Source organism: Budorcas taxicolor, chromosome 7, assembly GCF_023091745.1.
Source record: "Budorcas taxicolor isolate Tak-1 chromosome 7, Takin1.1, whole genome shotgun sequence".
NCBI lineage: Eukaryota > Metazoa > Chordata > Mammalia > Artiodactyla > Bovidae > Budorcas > Budorcas taxicolor.
In genome coordinates this window covers 7,482,801-7,501,961 of record NC_068916.1, presented here as the reverse complement: position 1 = coordinate 7,501,961, position 19,161 = coordinate 7,482,801, and the positions used below count along the sequence as shown (strand labels likewise).

General features: G+C 48.6%; 1 protein-coding gene across 4 annotated transcripts in view; it reads left to right on the top strand.

Annotated features, from left to right (window-relative positions):
* The first annotated feature begins 1,529 nt into the window (after positions 1–1,529).
* Positions 1,530–19,161, top strand: part of SLC27A1 (solute carrier family 27 member 1) — a 39,565-nt gene continuing 21,933 nt past the window's right edge. Inside the window, exons 1-2 of one of the 4 annotated variants that reach the window (XM_052643413.1) lie at positions 1,530–1,775; positions 3,429–3,596. In XM_052643413.1, the coding sequence (XP_052499373.1) occupies positions 3,430–3,596 (167 nt within the window). In that variant the 5' untranslated portion in view covers positions 1,530–1,775; position 3,429. Of the gene's footprint in view, positions 1,857–2,116; positions 2,400–3,428; positions 3,597–8,597; positions 8,621–19,161 lie in introns of those variants that run through there. The other 3 variants (XM_052643412.1, XM_052643414.1, XM_052643415.1) reach the window with 3 other exon arrangements.

The window sequence follows — 19,161 nt, the reverse complement described above, 5'->3', positions numbered from 1 at the left end:
ATTTAGCCAGGGCTCAGTAAACCTGGAAAGATGGGGGGAGGAGGAGAGAGAAGAAAGTGGAAGAAGAAGGGGGGAGGAGGAAGGCCACAGGATGAGAGGAGAAAGGGAAGAGGTGTGGGTGGAGGAGGAGAAGATGAGCAAACGGGGAAGTGGAGGAAGGCTAAAGGAGGAGGCAGAAAACTTGAAAAGGGAAGCAGAATGGGGGAGGGGGTTGGGTGGGGGGAATCAGGGCAAGATGGAGAAGAGGGAGCCGCGTTAGGCATTACCGACAAAATAGAGGCAGGGCCCTAAACCCCCTCCCTTTGTTCCGTAGGCATGGACCCAGAATGAAGAAGTTAGGCTTTGTGATTCTGACTTGTTTTTCCCTTTCCTTGGCTGAGCTGACTGAAGAGAATATTAAGGTGCTTATTGTTTTTGAGAGGAGCATGAGAAGGCATAAAGCCTTCTGCAGCTGAGCTCAAAGAATAATTCATAAAGTTAATCACTGACATTTGTTCAAGGACTTTTACAAAAAAGTGTTCCAGGGTGAGCACACAGGCCGCAGCTTGAGCCCATGGGAGAGATTGCTATTTGAAGCCCATTTGTGAGAAAAGTGTTTATGGCAAAGGAGTTTGCTGAATTTAGGGCTTAGGAATAATTAAAATAGAAGCTAAAGATTTAAGGATTGCTGTAATGTTACAATATTCTACTATAGCTTATAGAAATTACGGACTTTAGAGATATTATTAGCTAGAAGCCCTTTCTAAGAAATAGTGAGCTTAGGGTACTAGGGGCAAACAGGACTTAGAAAGATAAGAAATAAACTGAGGAATGTGGTATGCAGCCCAGACATTAGCATGAGTTACAGTGTATTCACAAGGACACATGAGAAAAAATAGATAAGAGAATCGCTGAGGAAGGAACTCCTTTTGAGGGGCAACAATGATTTTTGGAGAAAAATAAATCTGGGTCAATGGGAACTAAAAATATCAAACCTCTGACCTAATGCTTTGTAAAAGTATAAAAGAGAATCATAAGCTTGAAATAAACAGGCAGTCCAAGAAAAATGAGAGGCTGCCTCAGTTTCTCGCCGACACTGCCCACCCCTTCAGGTTGAATCCCTGGCTGCTGGAGCTGGACTCTGGCAGAGAAGTTTAAGGAAGACTGAAAGGGAAGGAAGGGAAGCAAGCTCTCTGCCCACATTTGTGAAAGAATGAATCTCAACTCCAGCTAGTGTGACAGTGTCAAGCCTCAGTTTCTTTACCTGTAAAATGGGGTGATCACAATAGCACTATCTGGAAGGAAAAGAGTAGCTGCTATAGTTTCTGGGCATTCCTGAACCCTAGCTGAGAAAGTCGGGGACCAATGGCTGGATCTGGGCCTGTCCTCTGGATCTGTCTCCTTGTCCCTATTTCACCCACCCTAGGTATCCCGCAGGGACCAATGGCAGCACGTGTGGGGGGAGTGCCTGCCCAGTCCTGTCCTCTAAATGGTGCTGGAAGCAGGCGCTGGCTGCCTCCCAAGGAGAGAGCTGAGAAGGTCGGCCAAGCAGGGAAGAAACAAGCAGGGGTGGGACAGGCAAGGGGGCAGAGGAAGGGGAGCTTCGAGAGAGGGTTCCAAGGCAGAAGCCCACATGGGCACAATGCAATCACAGCAGGCCCCATGAGACTGCAGAACCAGAAGCCCCAAAGGGAGGTCCTCTGTCTTGGCCTCACTGTCGGTGTCCGCCTCCTGCCTGAGCTTCTGGGAGCCCACGACGGAGCAGCCAAAGCCTAAGGATCTGTGAGCAGCTCCAGGTCAGCCAGGGAACAAGGTGGTGAGCAGTGAGAACAGCACTAGCCCTCACTGGATCAGCTGGAGGGCTTTAGGGTCTCTAGGTGAGCACTTAGGGTTAGGGTTGCAAATAAAGGACTCTGTGGAGCTTCCTGTGGAAGGATGGGGACCTGGTGTGTGGATGTTTTTATCTTCCCTGGGCAGCTGGGGTGTTATTGAGACTAAACTCACAAGATTTGGAGATTCGGATTTGGGATTAGTTGGGTCCCTGGAATATACCTTTAAGACTGAGACAGGGGTTGGATTCCCTCACAACTCACGTCTCAGTCGGTGAAGGATCTTTCTGTAGTGCAGGAGGCCTGGGTTCAATTCCTAGGTCGAGAAGATCCCCTGGAGAAGGAAATGGCAACCCACTCCAGTATTCTTGCCTGGAGAATCCCATGGACAGAGGAGCTTGGCAGGCTACAGTCCATGGGGTTCCGAAGAGTCGGACACGACTGAGCGACTAAACCACCACCCACGGGTTGGATATTCTGGGACCCCTAGGCTGTGAGTTTAGGGCTCCTCAGTTTCCTGGAACGTGTGTTTAAAACCGAAGAGGCGTTAGGGATTGGATTTAGAATAACCTGGGCCAAAACCCAGTACAGGTAGGCCCTGGGTATAAACTGGGACTTTATAGTCCCCGGGCGGTTAGAATTCAGTTTGCCATCTAGGGCTTGGGCCGGGAGAGCCGGAGAGCCACGCCTCTTGGCTGAGGGACACACAGTTTTCTAATTATCGGGCTGGGAGGGGAGCTGGGAGCCTGGCGAAATTTGGTCTTGGAGACAACAGCCGTTCTTGCCAGGACGTTCTAGCCCCCGGGTCTCGTTGGCAGTCGTCACTCTGGCCAGAAACCCCTCTCTATGGTCCTGGTCTCCGGTACGGGGCGGGCCTCGGCTGTGCCCCCGGGGGGCTCTAAGTCGGGTCGGAAGACAGCTTGTCTGGGAGGGCAGGTGGCGCGGGGCCTAGGGTGCTAGGTGGGCCCGGGGGGTGGTGACTGCCAAAGCCTGAGGGCGGGGTCGGTAGCCGGGGTGGAACTCAGGCCTGCGAACACCCGCTAAGCCCAGGGCCAGGGGCGGGGCTTGAGCCCCAAGGGCGGGGCCTGACTCAGAGTGGGGCGGGGCCATGGGACAACCTAGGGACCGAACCTGGCTTAGAGGGGGCGGGGCTCTGGAACAGTGCCTGGAGCTTACGGGCGGTGCCAGAGGCCCAACCTGGGGGTGGGGCCAAGCGAGTGGCGGAGGCGGGTAGAGGCGGGACCTAGAGGAAAGCACGGGACCAGGGTCTGTGGTGGGGCCAAGGTGGAGCCTAGGCTTGCGGGTAAGTCGTTAAGGTGGAGCTTGGGTTCGGGGTACGGCCGCTCAATCGAGGCATGGGGCGGGGCTCGCCAGTGACTGACGGAACAGAGACTGTGTCGGGGGCGTGGAGATACGCTAATGATTGGCAGAAAAGCCTGGGCCGGGCTTGAAGCAGGGAGGTCTGGGACGGGGCGGAGCCTGTCCAAGACCAGTCCAATCCCAGACATCGGGGCGGGGCCTGGCTCGAAGCGGGAGCGGAGCTCGGTCTGGGGGCGGGGTTGGGTCGGTCGTGAGGCGGGGCCCGGCTGCCCGCGGCCTCAGAGCTCTCCGCCTCCCCAGGATGCGGGCTCCAGGTGCAGGTTCGGCTTCCGTGGCCTCTCTGGTGCTGTTATGGTTGCTCGGACTGCCATGGACCTGGAGCACGGCGGCGGCTCTCGGCGTGTACGTGGGCGGCGGCGGCTGGCGTTTCCTGCGCATCGTCTGCAAAACCGCGAGGCGGGACCTCTTGTGAGTGCAGCCCGGGCCTGATCCAGGGGCTGGGGTCGGGGGCGGGCTGAGTGTCCACGGGGGACCAAGGGAAGGGGTCTGCAAGGGCGGCGTGAAGACAGGGGGAGAGGTTTTGGAGGCTGGGAGGCGGGGTTTGGGTGAGGGCGGGGCTAGGGGCGGTGCTGGGAGGGAAAAGAGTGGATTGGGGACTCTGAGGGCACCTGCAGGGGACAACTTGAGGGTCTTTGGAGGGAGATGAGTAGGTTTCAATGCCCTTGAGACTGAGTGGGTGACTTCAGGGAGCTGGACGACAGCTTGGGGGTATTAGGAGTGCGAGTAGGTCTTCCGGAGAGCTGACACTGATGGAGGGGGAGCTGTGCGTTTTAGGGGGGCGGGGGTCTTTATGAGGCTTTGGTAACTGGAGGACTGGGGACTCTTCAGGGACTCTGGTAGGTCCCTATGGGGCTGTCGGGAACTTTCTCGGAGAAGATGAAAGGGCTTCCTGGGGAATGTATAAAGGGTTTTCAGGGTCTTTGAAGGGTGTTTGTCTATTTAGGGCCATTTACAGATTTTTCTGTAGTTAGAATGCTGTTTGAGAGTTTGAGATCTGTGCGTGATTTTGGGGGTTGTTCACTCCAGTACTCTTGCCTGGAGAATCCCATGGACGGAGAAGCCTGGTGGGCTGCAGTTCATGGGTCGCTAGGAGTCGGACACGGCTGAGTGACTTCCCTTTCACTTTTCACTTTAATGCATTGGAGAAGGAAATGGCAACCCACTCCAGTGTTCTTGCCTGGAGAATCCCAGGGACGGAAGAGCCTGGTGGGCTGCCGTCTATGGGGTCGCACAGAGTCGGACACGACTGAAGTGACTTAGCAGCAGCAGCAAGGCCTGCCGAGAGGTTGCTGTGTATTCCAAGGCTTGCTTAGAGGTCTCTGGTGACTATCTCTAGGGAGGGTTTGCAGGGATCCTTGGAAGGTCTCTGGGCTGTCTCTGAGGGCCTTGCTCTGAGAAGCTGTTGGGAGTCCTTCTGGGGTAACATAAATGTTTCTGGGCATTCCACCGGAGCAAGTCTTAGGAATAGCCTCCATGTGGAAGTCCGTGAACACTTGCTATGGGTCTGCCAGTCTTGGTGCCCATGAGAAGATGGGAGGACTAACCCATTGTAAAGATAAACTGAGTTTCTGTGAGCAACAGGGATGGTGTGGAGTTGGAAAAAGTTCCTCTGCTAGCTGACTAGTTCTGAATTCTTTAGAACCCACCCTTTCCTTTCTACACCCTGGTCCCTGCCCCTGGTTTTCTGACATGCAGCTCAGACTGTGCTCTCTGCTCACACATTTTCCATGACCTCTACCTGCTGCAGTAGAAAAGACTCAGTCCCCAGCTGTGTCCTTGGGGTTCTGCCATTCTGTTGCCTGCCCACTTGCCACTCCCCACATCTCCATAGGGCCCCCAGATCAACTTGCCTTGTCAGGCTGAGGCTGCTTCCTCTGCCTGGAACATGTACGTGTGCATGCTCTGTCGCTCCGTGATGTCTGACTCTTTGTGACCCCCTGGGCTGTAGCCCACCAGGCTCCTCTGTCCATGGGAGTCTCCAGGCAAGAATACTGGAGTGAGTTGCTGTTTCCTTCTCCAGGGAATCTTCCTGACCCAGGGATCAAGCCCGAGTCTCCTGTGTATGGAGGATTCTTTAGCACTGAGACACCTGGGAAGCCCACGGGCCCTCTTTTCTTTTTTTATTTTTCCACCTGCTGATGCCTTATGATGTTGCCTCCCTCAGAGGAACCTTGGCTGAATTTTCCTGGGCAGCACTCTCCCACGGCTCCTTGTTGCTCTAAGAATCTAGACCAAGTGAGCTTTCTGACCTTGTCCCCAACCTCCTGTCCTTTTCTTTGTCACTCTTCCCACTAAACTGGCCTCTGTGCCATTCCTAAACACGCTCCTATTTATTCAAGCCCCAAGGCCTTTGCACTTGCTGTTCCCTTTGCCCAGATCACGGTTCCCTTGCTCTTTATTTTCATCATGGGTTAAATGTCATCTCCTCAGACAGCCCTCCCCTGACCCTGTGTCTCTGTAGACCCTCCTACCTTCTTGCTTTCTAGGAGAATAGCCAAGACTGACGCAGGGCTCCCTCTGTGTGAGGCGCCCTGGGAGTCATGGCTTTTTCAAGTCCTCCCAGCCACCCTGGGAGGTCTGTACTGTCTTGTCCCATTTTACAGATGAGCAGATTGAGGCACAGCATGGTTTGGTCACTTGCCCAAGGTCACACAGCTGGCTGATACCAGGGGCAAGATTTGAACCCCGACAGTGTAGCTCCAGAACTTGACTTGTAACCACGAGCAGCATCAGTCACTTATAATTATCTTGTGTGTCTGCCTTCTTGCCTTTTAATTTTGGGGTCTCTTTTCCCCCTTGGACTAAACTGTGGGCCTGGTGGGAGCAGGCGGCACAGACTGTGCCCCTGTGGCCCTGGCCTCCTCCCATCAGGGTGGCACCCAGCAAGTGCACAGGATATATTTTTTGGCTGATGGACCTTTCCCCACCTCCTTCCTTGGACTTGCCTAGGCCCCAGCTCTGCTCCATGGAGCAGGGGCTATCCATGCCCAGGCCTGTCTCCCCTGGAACAGGGTAGGAGCTGAGTCCACTCTGAATCCCTGACACAGAGCTTGGCACACTTTCTGTAAGGAGGCAGCCTGGAAGATGGTTGCACCTTCTGGTCTTCATAGCTTTGTGTGATCCCTTTCCTTTGAGTGTGGGCTGGACCTAGTGATTCACTTCTTTTTTTTTTAGTTCACAAATGTTTATTACCAAATTGCTGAAAGCTTTTAAGAGAAAAGATAAGATTTCCTTAAACCTGGAAAAACAAAACATAAAAGAACCAGCAATGTTTTAAACAAAAAATCATAAAAATTATAATCATCTTCATCAGTTCATTCAGGCCTATGCAGTTAGTTTTTGGTCTTCATCTTTTGTTAGCAGTTTATGAATCTAGTTTTTCTTTGGAGCGCTATAGACCCTTACCCAGTTGATGTTATGATCTGAAAATTACCGTAAACTTGTATCCTAGAGTACTTGTCAGAATTCTTTTTAGAAATTTCTCCGAAGAACGAACACTCTTGTAGGAACTCTTTAGGAAAAGCCTCAGAGTAAAGCAATAACTGTCCGTAAATGTCAAAAGACTTAAAATGCCATAGCTAAAGATCTGATTAGAGTTCATTACAGTGTAGTTGACAGGGAAATTTGGTTATTTCTATGATACATAGCACTGTAAGACAATAACTAGAGTTATGACTGATAATATTATCAGTTATTATATTATTATTATAAATAGAATATCACTATATGTATTATAATGTTTTATCGCAACATTACCAGAATTGATGCTTTTGAACTGTGGTGTTGGAGAAGTCTCTTGAGAGTCCCTTGGACTGCAAGGAGATCCAACCAGTCCATTCTAAAGGAGATCAGTCCTGGGTGTTCTTTGGAAGGACTGATGCTAAAGCAGAAACTCCAATACTTTGGCCATCTCATGGGAAGAGTTGACTCATTGGAAAAGACCGTGATGCTGGGAGGGATTGGGGGCAGGAGGAGAAGGGGACGACAGAGGATGAGATGGCTGGATGGCATCATCGAGTTTATGGACAAGAGTTTGGGTGAACTCCGGGAGTTGGTGATGGACAAGGAGGCCTGTTGTGCTGTGATTCATGGGGTCGCAAAGAGTCAGACACGACTGAGCAGCTGAACTGAACTGAACATATATTATATTTCTAGGAACATGATATAATTTAAAAAATACTTATATACCTATATAAATACAATATAAAGAAAGCTTAGCATTTTTACTTCTTAATGCTTCTTCACATGTAACTTAACATACCAAATAAGTCTAATTAGTTTAACATCTATATTTTTGTGAGAAGAGAGAACAAATCTTTTGTAATATGCTAGGGGCCCTCTAAAAAAAATCCCAAAGTTAGTTTGAGGTCAAAAAGACTTCTTTGAGAATTTCATCTTGGGGAAGGTTTTAAAAAAATATTAAAAGGTTTAAAAACACTTGGTCACATAGGGTCATAGGACACTGTGAAACAATACTCATGTATTTAACCAAAGTGGCAAAGATTTTACAGGCAAATATAGGTTGCATAGCTCGTGATGCACTCCTGATGAACAGAATATAGCAGAAGCGATAGGATATTATTTCCGAGATTAGGTCATCAAAGACTGTGGCTTCCATCTGGGGTGCTCTTTCGTGGGTCCCTTACATGGCAGTCAGTAAGGCAGCTCTCTGGAGAGTTTCACATGAGTGAACTTGGAAGTGAATTCTTTCCCAGTGAAAGCTTGAGATGACCACAGGCCCAGCCAACACCTTGATTTACAAGAGAGCCAGAGCCAGACCACACAGCTAAGATGCTCCTGAATTCCTGAAACTGTGAGGTGATGAATGTTTGTTATTTCCAGTCGGTGACTTTGGGTGTAATTTGTTACACAGCAATAGCTAACCAATGCAGCTTGTCATAGTACCAGTGTTCTAGTGTCCTCACAATCTTGTAGGGAAGGAATGCTTACTAATCCCATTTGATTGTTGATGAACCAAAGCAAACAAAGAAGGCAGGTCATTTGCCTAAAAATGCATAGCCAGGGAGGGGCAGGCCTCTAGAGGCTGTTCTTAGCTGCTGTGTTGTGCTGGAGTAGTGGTGGAGGCTGGCTGCATTTAGATCTGAGGTTCAAAAATATTTAAGCACCCTGCCCCAGTTCTTCCAGCTCTCCTCTATTTTCATCGTGAAATCTGATCACATTCATCCTTGTTTATTTCTTCCTGCCCTGGTGCCCTGGAGCTCAGGGTGGAAAACAGAATGGGGCAAAAGGAACAGAGGGACAAGAAGAAGTCTCAGGAAGGGTCCAAAGGCAGACAGTGGCCTCTTTGTCCCCAGAGTGGGGGTGGCTTGTGCTGCTGCCAGGCAGGGCGGCCCAGGCATGTGGCTGGAGCCCAGCGCCGAAGTCCACTGCCCGCCCGTGGGTGTGCTCCGGAGAGGGCCGTGAATGCTCGGGTAACGTGAGCACGAGCCCCTGCGGCCTCAGCTCGCATTTCTTTGCTGTGTTGTCTGTGGACGGGAAGCATCCTTATGGGGGCTGTTTCCTATGGTTCTGACCCTTAGTGCTAACCCTCTCGCCATGGCTGTAACACTAGTATCCCTTCATGGGGTTTTGGGGGTACCCTATTGAATTCATCCATGGGAAGCTCTTAGAGGAGAGCTGGGCACAAAGTAGGTGCTCAGACTTGTTGGCACTGATTGCCTTCAGGCAGCAGTGGGTACCTCAGTGGTTAGGAGCTTGGTGGCTGGAGACAGAGTAGCTAGCCCGTGAAATATCACCCTCTGGGTCTCCGCTCCTTCGTCTGTAAGAGTACACCGTGTACAGCACCTCTCCTTCAAGAAAACGTGGCTTGAGCACCTGCTGTGTGCAGCATGGGCGCTTGGTCTGCCACGTGGTGCACGTTGAATGTTGCCCTCAAGCTTCGGGGCAAGCTTGGGCAGGAGCAGAGGGACCCTGCCAGGGGGCCTGGGGCTGGGTTGTTCTGTCCTGTACTTGTTGTGTGACCTTGGGTATGTTAATTCACCTTTTTGAGCCCCCACCTCATCCACCATCTGGCATGGGGATTTTAGAACTGTACTTTGAAGGCTGGCTATAAGGTCAGCTCAATAAACACTGAGGTCGCTCATCGGAGCAACTCTGTTTATTAGTTGAATGGTCAAGATGTCAGGATTTGACCAGGGAGTTGAGTGAATAAACAGCTAACTTTTGACATTTTACATTTTCAGTTAGTTTTTTGTAGCAATTAATACATGTGTGTGTGTGTGTGTGTGTGTGTGTGTGTGTGTGTGTGAAGTCGCTCAGTCATGTCCGACTCTTTGCAACCCCATGGACTATAGCCCACCAGGCTCCTCTGTCCATGGGATTCTCCAGGCAAGAATACTGGAGTGGGTTGCCATTTCCTTCTCCAGGGGATCTTCCCGACCCAGGGATTGAACCCAGGTCTCCCGCATTGCAGGCAGACACTTTAACCTCTGAGCCACAAAATTCAGATGTTAGAGAGAGGTTTGCAGTGAATGTTGCCCTCTCTGGACTGCCTGCAGCTCTGCAGTTCCCCTCCTCAGAAATGTCTTATGTCTCTTTGCCAAGATATAGTTATGTTGGGGCTTCCCTGGTGGTCAAGTGGCCAAGACTCCATGCTCCCAATGCAGGGGGCCTGGATTTGATCCCTGGTCAGGGAACTAGATCCTACATGCTTCAACTAAGAGTTCATAGGAGGCCACAACTAAAGAACCTGCTTGCTGCAAACAAAACCTGGCACAGCCAAACAAATACATGCATATTTTGAAAAAGAAATATATGCAGATCTTTTGTTCTTTTTTAAAAATACTTGGCCACACCCCACGACTTGTGGGACCTTTGTTCCTCAACCCAGGGTCAAACCCATGCCCCCTGCCTTGGAAGGCAGTCTTAATCATTGAACTGCTGGGGAAGTCCCAGACCTCTTGTTCTTGGTGCTCACGAGTGGCCACACATTCGTCATCATTTTCTTCACCGCGTGCTTTTTTTCTTCTCTCCACTTAACACTTGAAAGTTTTACTTTTATTAAAGTCATGCAAGGTTCAAGATGAAAGATTCTAAGCCGTCTACCTCAAGTGGCAGCTGCCTGCTCAACCTTGACCCACATTTTCTCTTCTCTATCAGGAGTGATTCTTACCTCTTGTTTGAATCTCCAAATGGCTTATGTGACAGTATCTGCATTTTTTCACTTTGAGAGCTCGTCTGTCCTCTCCCTCTATGGAAGATGAGGATTCAGTACCCCTTTATCCCCCTGTCCTCATTTTCTTTCTGTTCCTGTGCATGTTGTACACATACCCACCCCCCATACATACCCAGACATGTTTTTCCATTCCTTCATTGTCCCAGTATTATCACAGTAGATTCTCATCATCTGTTCTACAGAATTGCTGCAAACATTGAATTAGCAAATACCAAACCATTGTTCCTAGGGAAAATACAGGGTTAGGTTCCTGACAGCCTCTGATCACAACATTTCCATCAACCAGTCAATACGTAATCTTGTTTTATACGTGTTCTATTTAAAGACACCTCCTATATATTGTTTATTTATTACAACTGAACTCACTGCCAACAACATTATAACTCATGCCTGAATAAAATTTTCTAATATGCACATCTTCTCCAAAAGGCACATCCCAGCCTTCTTGTGCTTAGGAACCCTAGACATCATTTCAGCATTATGCGTAGGACCCATTTTAAACAGAAAAATCACCAACAAAAAGCAAAAAGTTTATAAAAATTGTGGTGTATGTGGTGTTTCAGTTCAATTCAGTCGCTCAGTCATGTCTGACCCTTTGCGACCACATGAACCGCAGTACGCCAGGCCTCCCTGTCCATCACCAACTCCCAGAGTCCACCCAAACCCATGTCCATCGAGTTGGTGATGCCATCCAACCATCTCATCCTCTGTCGTCCCCTTCTTCTCCTGCCTTCAATCTTCCCAGCATCAGGGTCTTTTCAAATGAGTCAGCTCTCCTCATCAGGTGGCCAAAGTATTAGAGTTTCAGCTTCAACATCAGTCCCTCCATTGAACACCCAGCACTGATCTCCTTTAGGATGGACTGGTTGGATCTCCTTGCAGTCCAAGGGACTCTCAAGAGCCTTTTCCAATACCATAGTTCAAAAGCATCAATTCTTCGGCACTCAGCTTTTTTTATAGTCCAACTCTCACATCCATACATGACCACTGGAAAAACCATAGCCTTGACTAGACGGACCTTTGATGGCAAAGTAATGTCTCTGCTTTTGAATATGCTGTCTAGGTTGGTCATAACTTTCCTTCCAAGGAGTAAGCGTCCTTTAATTTTCATGGCTGCAATCACCATCTGCAGTGATTTTGGAGCCCAGAAAAATAAAGTCAGCCACTGTTTCCACTGTTTCCCCATCTATTTGCCATGAAGTGATGGGACCAGATGCCATGATCTTCGTTTTCTGAATGTTGAGCTTTAAGCCAACGTTTTCACTCTCTTCTTTCACTTTCATTAAGAGCCTCTTTAGTTCCTCTTCACTTTCTGCCATAAGGGTGGTGTCATCTGCATGTCTGAGGTTATTGATATTTCTCCCGGCAATCTTGATTCTAGCTTGTGCTTCCTCCAGCCCAGCGTTTTTCATGATGTACTCTGCATATAAGTTAAATTAGTAGACTGCCAAAAGGATGTTTGTTTTTAATATAAGCTAAACAACTTTATGTATTTTCTCTGGAGTTATTGCTTGCCTTTGTATTTGTTAGTTTTCTGTGTATCTATCTCTACTTCAAGCTCAAACTCCACATTTGTCCCTCTCTCTTCTTATGTTTATAGTATCAGATGGGCTTTCAATTTTACCTTTTTGGAGAAATCTCTGTTCTAGTCTCCAATCTGTCTAAACTGTGCAAATTTCCCTTTCCAACTGGGGTGTCACCATCACCCCAGCCCTGCTCCTAGCCATCCTCCTGAAGATCAGCATCACTTTGACGTGGGATGGATACCCTGTTTCCTGGGTTCCTGGTAGTCTTCCTCTTTGGTTTACTCTTTCAATTAGTTGGAGCACGTCTTTATTAGTTTTGGGAGAAATGACACATGGGAATTTAAGTTTTTGAGACCCTCCATATATGAAAATATTTTCACCCTCACACTTGACTGATGGTCTGGGTGTAGACTTCTAGTTTGGATATTATTTTCCTTCAAAATTGAAGGCATTTCTTATTTTCTTCTCACATCATGGTTATTACTGAGAAGTCTAAAACCCTCTGGTTCCCGATCCTTTGTGGTAGCCTGCTTTTTTGTTTTTCTTTCTGGCAGCTTGTGGGATCTTTTCAAGATAGTGGGCTATTTCCATTCATTGTATGATCTGTTGGTGGGGTTTCAGGTCAAGGAAGTTTTTTTAATCCTGTGATTGGTGATTTCCTCACCTTTCCTTCCTTTGTTCTTCTTTGAACTCCTGTTATAGAGTGCCTGGAACAACGTCTAGCTTGATAACTATTTGTTGAGTATGATGTTGGATCTTCTGGACTGATGCTATAATTTTCTTATCTTTTCTCTTTTATTTTCCATCTCTGTCTTTTTATTCTACTTTCTATGATATTTCTTCAAATTACTTATAACCCTTCTATTAATGTTTAATTTATACTCTCACATTAAAAATTTTTATTATGATTATCATTTGTTCAAATTAATAAACTTTTTATTGATTTTTTAATTATGTTTTTTCTTTTTTACAAAGACTTCATTTTTTATTGTCAGTTATAGGTTTACAGAAATTGAGCGGAAAGTATTATATACTCCCTCCCTATCCCCTGCAGTTTTCTCTATTTTTAAGACCTTGTGTTAGTATAGTACACTTGTCACAATTGATAAGTCATTATTGATACATTACTATTACTATTTACTAAGTCTATATTTTTCACTTGGGTCATGTTGTATGTTGTATATTCATGGTGCCCTCACATTTAAATTTTTCACTTTCTTTTTCTTCATTCCCTGAAAGCTTTTTTTTTTTTTAATAGAATTCTTATTTCATGGATGCAGTAAATCTTCTCACATCTTCAGGAATATTAATGACTTTATTAGTTTTTTTTCCTCTTTGCACAATCTTTTCTTTCCTCAAAGCTTCTCTTCTTTGTTTAGTTTAGTCGCCATCACCCCTGTTAGAGGAGCTCCCCAGGAGTCTGGTGGTCTTCAGTTGTAAAGCCAATCAGAAGCTCTCAGCATGAGTGTGTGTAAGGGGCGAGGGGTCTTGTCAGCTGAGCTTCACAATGAGGGTCACCTGGCAGGTGGTGCTTTGGGGAACCGCAGGGCAGTGTCCTCGGGTCTTTCCTCTGGGCCTGGTCACGTCTTCCCATAGGAAGCTCTTCTGGTCTTCTGCCTGGGGCAGAGACCCCACCAGCAGCGTCCCAGGAATGCAGAGGGGGAAGAGGGCTGGAAGCTCAGGATCTGGCAGGTGGACGTTAACACCCATTTGCAGGAAGGTGTCCCACCCAGAAACCATCCTGTAGATGGATGTTCAGTCTCCTCCGGGTGGCAAAGGGGCCACTTTCTTTTAAAATTTTATTTATTCATTATTTTCGGCTGTGCTGGGTCTTCCTTGCTGTGTGGACTTCTCTCTAGCTGTAGCAGGCGGGGGCTACTCTCTAGCTGCAGTGTGCGGGCTTCTCACTGCGGTGGCTTCCCTTGTTGCAGAGCGCAGGCTCTAGGGCATGGGCTCAGCAGTTGTGGCTCCCGGGCTCTAGAGCACGAGCTCAGGAGTTGCACACCGGGGCTTAGTTGTTCCTTGGCACATGGGCATCTTCCTGGGCCAGGGATCGAACCCCTGTCTCCTGCACTGGCAGGCAGATTCTTTACCACTGAGCCACCAGGGAAGCCCTGATTGAGATACTGACGTATGATACTCTTGGTTTCAGGTGGGCAACATAATGATTTGCTATTTGCATAAAGGTTTCCCCTGCTATACAAAAACAGAGCATTCCTATGAAACTGTTCATAAGCCAAAATGATGTAATGCAAAGAAGCAGTTACCTTAGGATGCATCTTGCTAATGGATGCACAAAAGAAATTGAGATAAACGTCAGGTGCTCACAGAGTTCAAAGCTACAGTGGCTTGATACTGGGATGCAAGTGTATTTAGTTCCAGGGTAAGGGGCTTGGCGGTGCCTCTCTTGCTCCTTTGGGTTCATGTTGCCCCATAACAGCTCCCTGGAAAACAAACACTGAAGGCTGTTTTCACATTTTGCCTTTTACCGTAAAAGTGAAAGTCCTCTTTGGATTTCTTATGGTTAGCAAAAACAGGTACTCATTTAGGTCTTTCGCATAAGTGAAGAGGCATTAAAGTGAATTTTTGAGAAGTAGAGTGCATTATGTATATTATGAAACGATTATATTATATATATTGTATCTTGTATATTATGAAATTATTAGCCACAGTAAATCTAGTTAACATCCATTACCATACAAAGTGAGAAAAATTTTTTTTCTTCTGATAATAACTTCTAAGATCTACTCTCTTAGCAACTTTCAAATATGCAATGAGGTATTATTAACTATAGTTGCTACCTTGTACATGCATCCTCATGACATTTATTTCACAGAGGGAGATTCTTAATTTTATCTTATTTTTTGGCCATGCCATGTGGTATGTGGGATCTTAGTTCCCTGACCTGGAATGGAACCCGTACCCCCTGCATTGGAAGTACAGAGTCTTAACTGTTGGACCTCCAAGGAAGTCCCAGAAGGGGTTTCTTAAACAGATTTCTGCCAATTCTGCAGCCCAGGATTCTGCTTTCTCCCACCTCCTACAGCCCCCACCTCTTATCTGCTGTTTCCCAGCTTTTCAAAGTGAGGTGACTTGGTCTCTATGCCCATCTTACCAGTCCTTGTGAATACACACTTAAAAAAAAAAAAAATCCCTGTAGGGACTTTCCTGGTGGTCCAGTGGTTAAGACCTCAAACTTCCATTGCAGCGGGCATGAGTTCAGCCCCCGATCAGGGAACTAAGAGCCCCCATGCTCTGTGGAGCAGCCACAAATAAAACAAAAAACTAAAACAAAAAAATAAACCCCTTACTAGCTGTTCGGGGGGATGCAGGGAGGTGTGATGATCAGTCAGCGTCTGGGCGCTCAGTCAGCTGCCTTTGCTAGGAGATCATCACTGACTTCCCATTTACTGTCAGGGTCCTTCCTCATTCCTCGCAGTGGGGGTGCCTTTCTCGTGTGCAGCTTTCTGTTGTAACTTCGAGCTGATGTTCATCTAATCCCTCACCTACTGCAGGATGTTTGGATCCCTTCCTATCTTCTGCTCAGAGCTTCCTGGCCTGCTCAGTAGTAAAGAATCCACCTGCCAATGCAGGACCCGCAGGAGACCCAGGTTCGGTCCTTGGGCCAGGAAGATCCCCTGGAAAAGGGGATGGCATTCCAGTTCTTGTCAGGATAATCCCATGGACAGAGGCCCCTGGTGGGCTATAGTCCAATGGGTCACAAAGAGTCGGACATGAACTGAGCACACATATCCATGCATCTTCTGCTCATTGGAAGCTAGACATGAATAATGCGCTGTCATTTCCCCCATGTGACTTTAATGTGCCAAAATCAATCCATGAGTTAGTGGGGCGATTCAGAGCCATAAGAGATATTCCTGACCCCGTGCTCTCTCTACCCCATCTCTGCTTCACTTTCTCTTCTCCCCTGTGGGCCTTTGCTCTCTTTCAAATCTGCCAATCTCCTTTCTGCCTCCAGGTCTTTGCACTCGTGGAGCCCTCCATCTGGAATTCTTTCCCTCAAGCTTAACCTATGGCTGATTCCTTCTTATCCTTCAGAGTTCAGTGCAAATGTTGCTTCTTCAGGCAAGGCTCCCCGTCCCCGTGGGTGAAATCTGGTCCTGGTTGTGCCTGATCACATCGTCTTGTTTGCTTTTTATCTTAGGAAACATATAAAACTGTAATGGTTTTTGTTTGCTTTCTCCTTGATTATTAACTGTAGACCCAGAAGAGTCGGACACGACTGAGCGACTTCACTTTCACTTTTCACTCTCATGCACTGGAGAAGGAAATGGCAACCCACTCCAGTGTTCTTGCCTGGAGAATCCCAGGGACGGGGGAGGCTGGTGGGCTGCCGTCTGTGGGGTCGCACAGAGTCGGACACGACTGAAGCGACTTAGCAGCAGCAGCGCAGCAGCATGGTGGCAGAGATCACACCTGCCTTGGTCACCTGTGTGTCCCTGTTCCTGTCATGACGTCCAGCAGGTCGCAGTCCTTCATGGAGGTGTGCTGCACGTGTGGATCAACTCCTCCGGGGAGGCGTTCTCTGTGAGGAGGCTTCAGCTGCAAATAGTGGGAATCCCGATGAGAAGCGGCATCAGTAGTAAAGCACATTTACAGCCACATGCAGTGGGGTACTGGGACATGAGATGGCTCCAGGTTGATCAGTTTGTGTTCGACATGCTCTACTGACCCAGGTCCCTTCTGCCTTTCTGCTCTGGCATCCTTGCTGCAGAGGCGTGGCATCTCCAGTTGGTCGCCCTCATGGCCTCAGATTGGCTGCTGTGGCCCCAGCCATCACATGCTGACCACTTCTTTGGACAGAAGAAAGGGAATATGGGACCACCATGGCCCACGTTGCAGGGGGTGTGAAAGCAGCTATTGTGATGGCAGGGGGTCTGTGAGTTAGGCACTTATGGAGTCAGAGCCAGATTTCCAGGGCTTTGAACACTGAGCAGAAGAGTCTTATGTTCCCAGGGAATGGTTCTGAGTAGGGAAGCAGCACAGCCAGGCTGACCTGCAAAGAGGAGGATGGTGGCTTGGTGAGGAGGATTTGGGGCAGCCAGGCAGGAAGTGCTCTTGTTCCCAGATAGTGGGAATGGAGACACACACCCCTCTCTCCCCTTGAATGGGGCACAGGGGTGAGAGCAGTAAGGAAGACAACCAAAGGTTGGAGATGAAGCAGTGTGTGTTAGTTTCCTGTGGCTCTCAGAACCAAATAGCACAAACTGGGTGACTTATAACAACAGAAATTTATTTGTGGAGGCCTGCAGTCTGAGTCTTCCCAGGTGGCACAAGTAGTAAAGAACCCACCTGCCAATATCTCCTACGTAAGAGATGAGGATTCGATTTCTGGGATGGGAAGATCCCCTGGAGAAGGAAATAGCAAACCAATCCAGTATTCTTACCTGGGAAATCCCATGAACAGGGGAGACTGGTGGGCTACAGTCCACAGGGTCACAAAGAGTCAGACACGACTGAAGCGACTTAGCACGCACCCACAAAGTCTGAAGTCAAGGTGTGGGTAGGGCCTTCTGGAAGCCCCAGGGAGAATCTGTTCCATGCCTCTCTGCTAGCGTCTAGTGGCTTCCAGCAATCCTTGGCATTCCTTGGCTTGTGGTTGCCTCCCTCAGTCCATCTCTGCCTCCACCTTCACGTGGCCTTTTTCTCTGTGGTTGTGTCTCCTCCTCTGCCTCTTAGAAGGACACTGGTCGTTGGATTGAGCTGTGCTTCGTTGCTCAGTCATGCCTGACTCTTTGCAACTCCATGGACTATAGCTTGCCAGGCTCCTCTGTCCATGGGGATTCTCCAGGCAAGAAAACTGGAGTGGCTTGCCACGCCCTCCTCCAGGAGATCTTCCCAACCCAGGGATTAAACCCAGGTCTCCCATAGTGCAGGTGGATTCTATACCATCTGAGCCACCAGAGAAACCCATTGGATTTAGGGCCTACCCTAAATCCAGGAGGATCTCATCTGAAGATCCTCAACTTTGTTACATCTGCAGAGACCCATTTTCCACATAAGGGCTCGTTCACAAGTTTGGAGGGTCAGGACTTCATGTGTCTTTGCGGGGCCACCATTCACCCCACTACACACAGGGTGGGGCCTGGCCCAGGGAGGAGGTGGGAGGCTTGGAGGAGGGGACTGCACTGTTTCAGGTGTGTGATGTGGGGCCTTGGCCGTGCTGGTGAGATCGTCAGGCTCCAGCTAGTCTTCAACGGAGAAAGTAATTTGTTGTACCCAGCCTTGAGGACCTCCTGGGCACCACACCCCATCTGGGCTTCGGGATGCCAGGGTCACTGTGACATGCTGTGAACACACCAGGCACTTTTGGTGTCCTCCAGAGCCCACAGCATAGAGAAGGACACTTGAGAAGGAATTAAGGAAATAATTTAAACATCAGAAAGTGACAGGAAAGGGACTTCTCTGGTGGCTCAGTGGTGGAAGAGCCGGGCTGCCTGTGCAGGAGACACAGGTTCATCCCTGAACTGGGAAGACCCCACGTGCTGTGGAGCGACTAAGCCCGTGCACCACAGCGACTTGAGCCTGTGCACCAGGGCCCATGAGCAGCGACTCCTGAGCCCGCCTGCTGCGACTGCTGAAGCCCTGCTCCTAGAGCCTGTGTCTCCAAGAGAAGCCGCAGTGAGAAGCCTGTGCACCGCCCCTGGAGTCGCCCCTGCTCACCACGGCTAGAGAAAAGCCCGAGCAGCAATGGAGACCCAGCACAGCCCAAAATAAAAACAAATAATAAAATTTATTTTTAAAAAAAGAGAGCAAGTGACACGAAGAATACAACATGAAGTGGGGAGTCAGGGTTCATGCTTGACTACTTCAGCCAGGGCGGTTGGCATGGGGCACCCTGCACAGGTGGTCAGAGAAGGAACCAAGCTTGCAAAGCCTAAGAATTCTGGAAGACCTGCTCCAGGCAGAGGGAACACCAGGTGCAAAGTCTGGAGGCAGGATCCTCCTGCGCAGAGTAATGATAAATCCCTCTTACTCAGTTCTTTTCCTTGGTCAGGCATTTAATACACTTGACAGGTATTAGGCCAAGAATCCTATTGTTTCCCCATGTACAGAGGCATTGCCACTCTGGGCCTTGCTTCCTGTTTGTAAACGGGGTGATGGCAGTACCTACACTTTGCTGAGCTGCAGAATACTTGAGAGGTTGTGACTTTTAGCCTTCTGATTCAAAGTAAGGAAACTGAGGCCCAGAGAGGGCAGGATCTGTGGCACACAGTGGGTAGGTGGTACC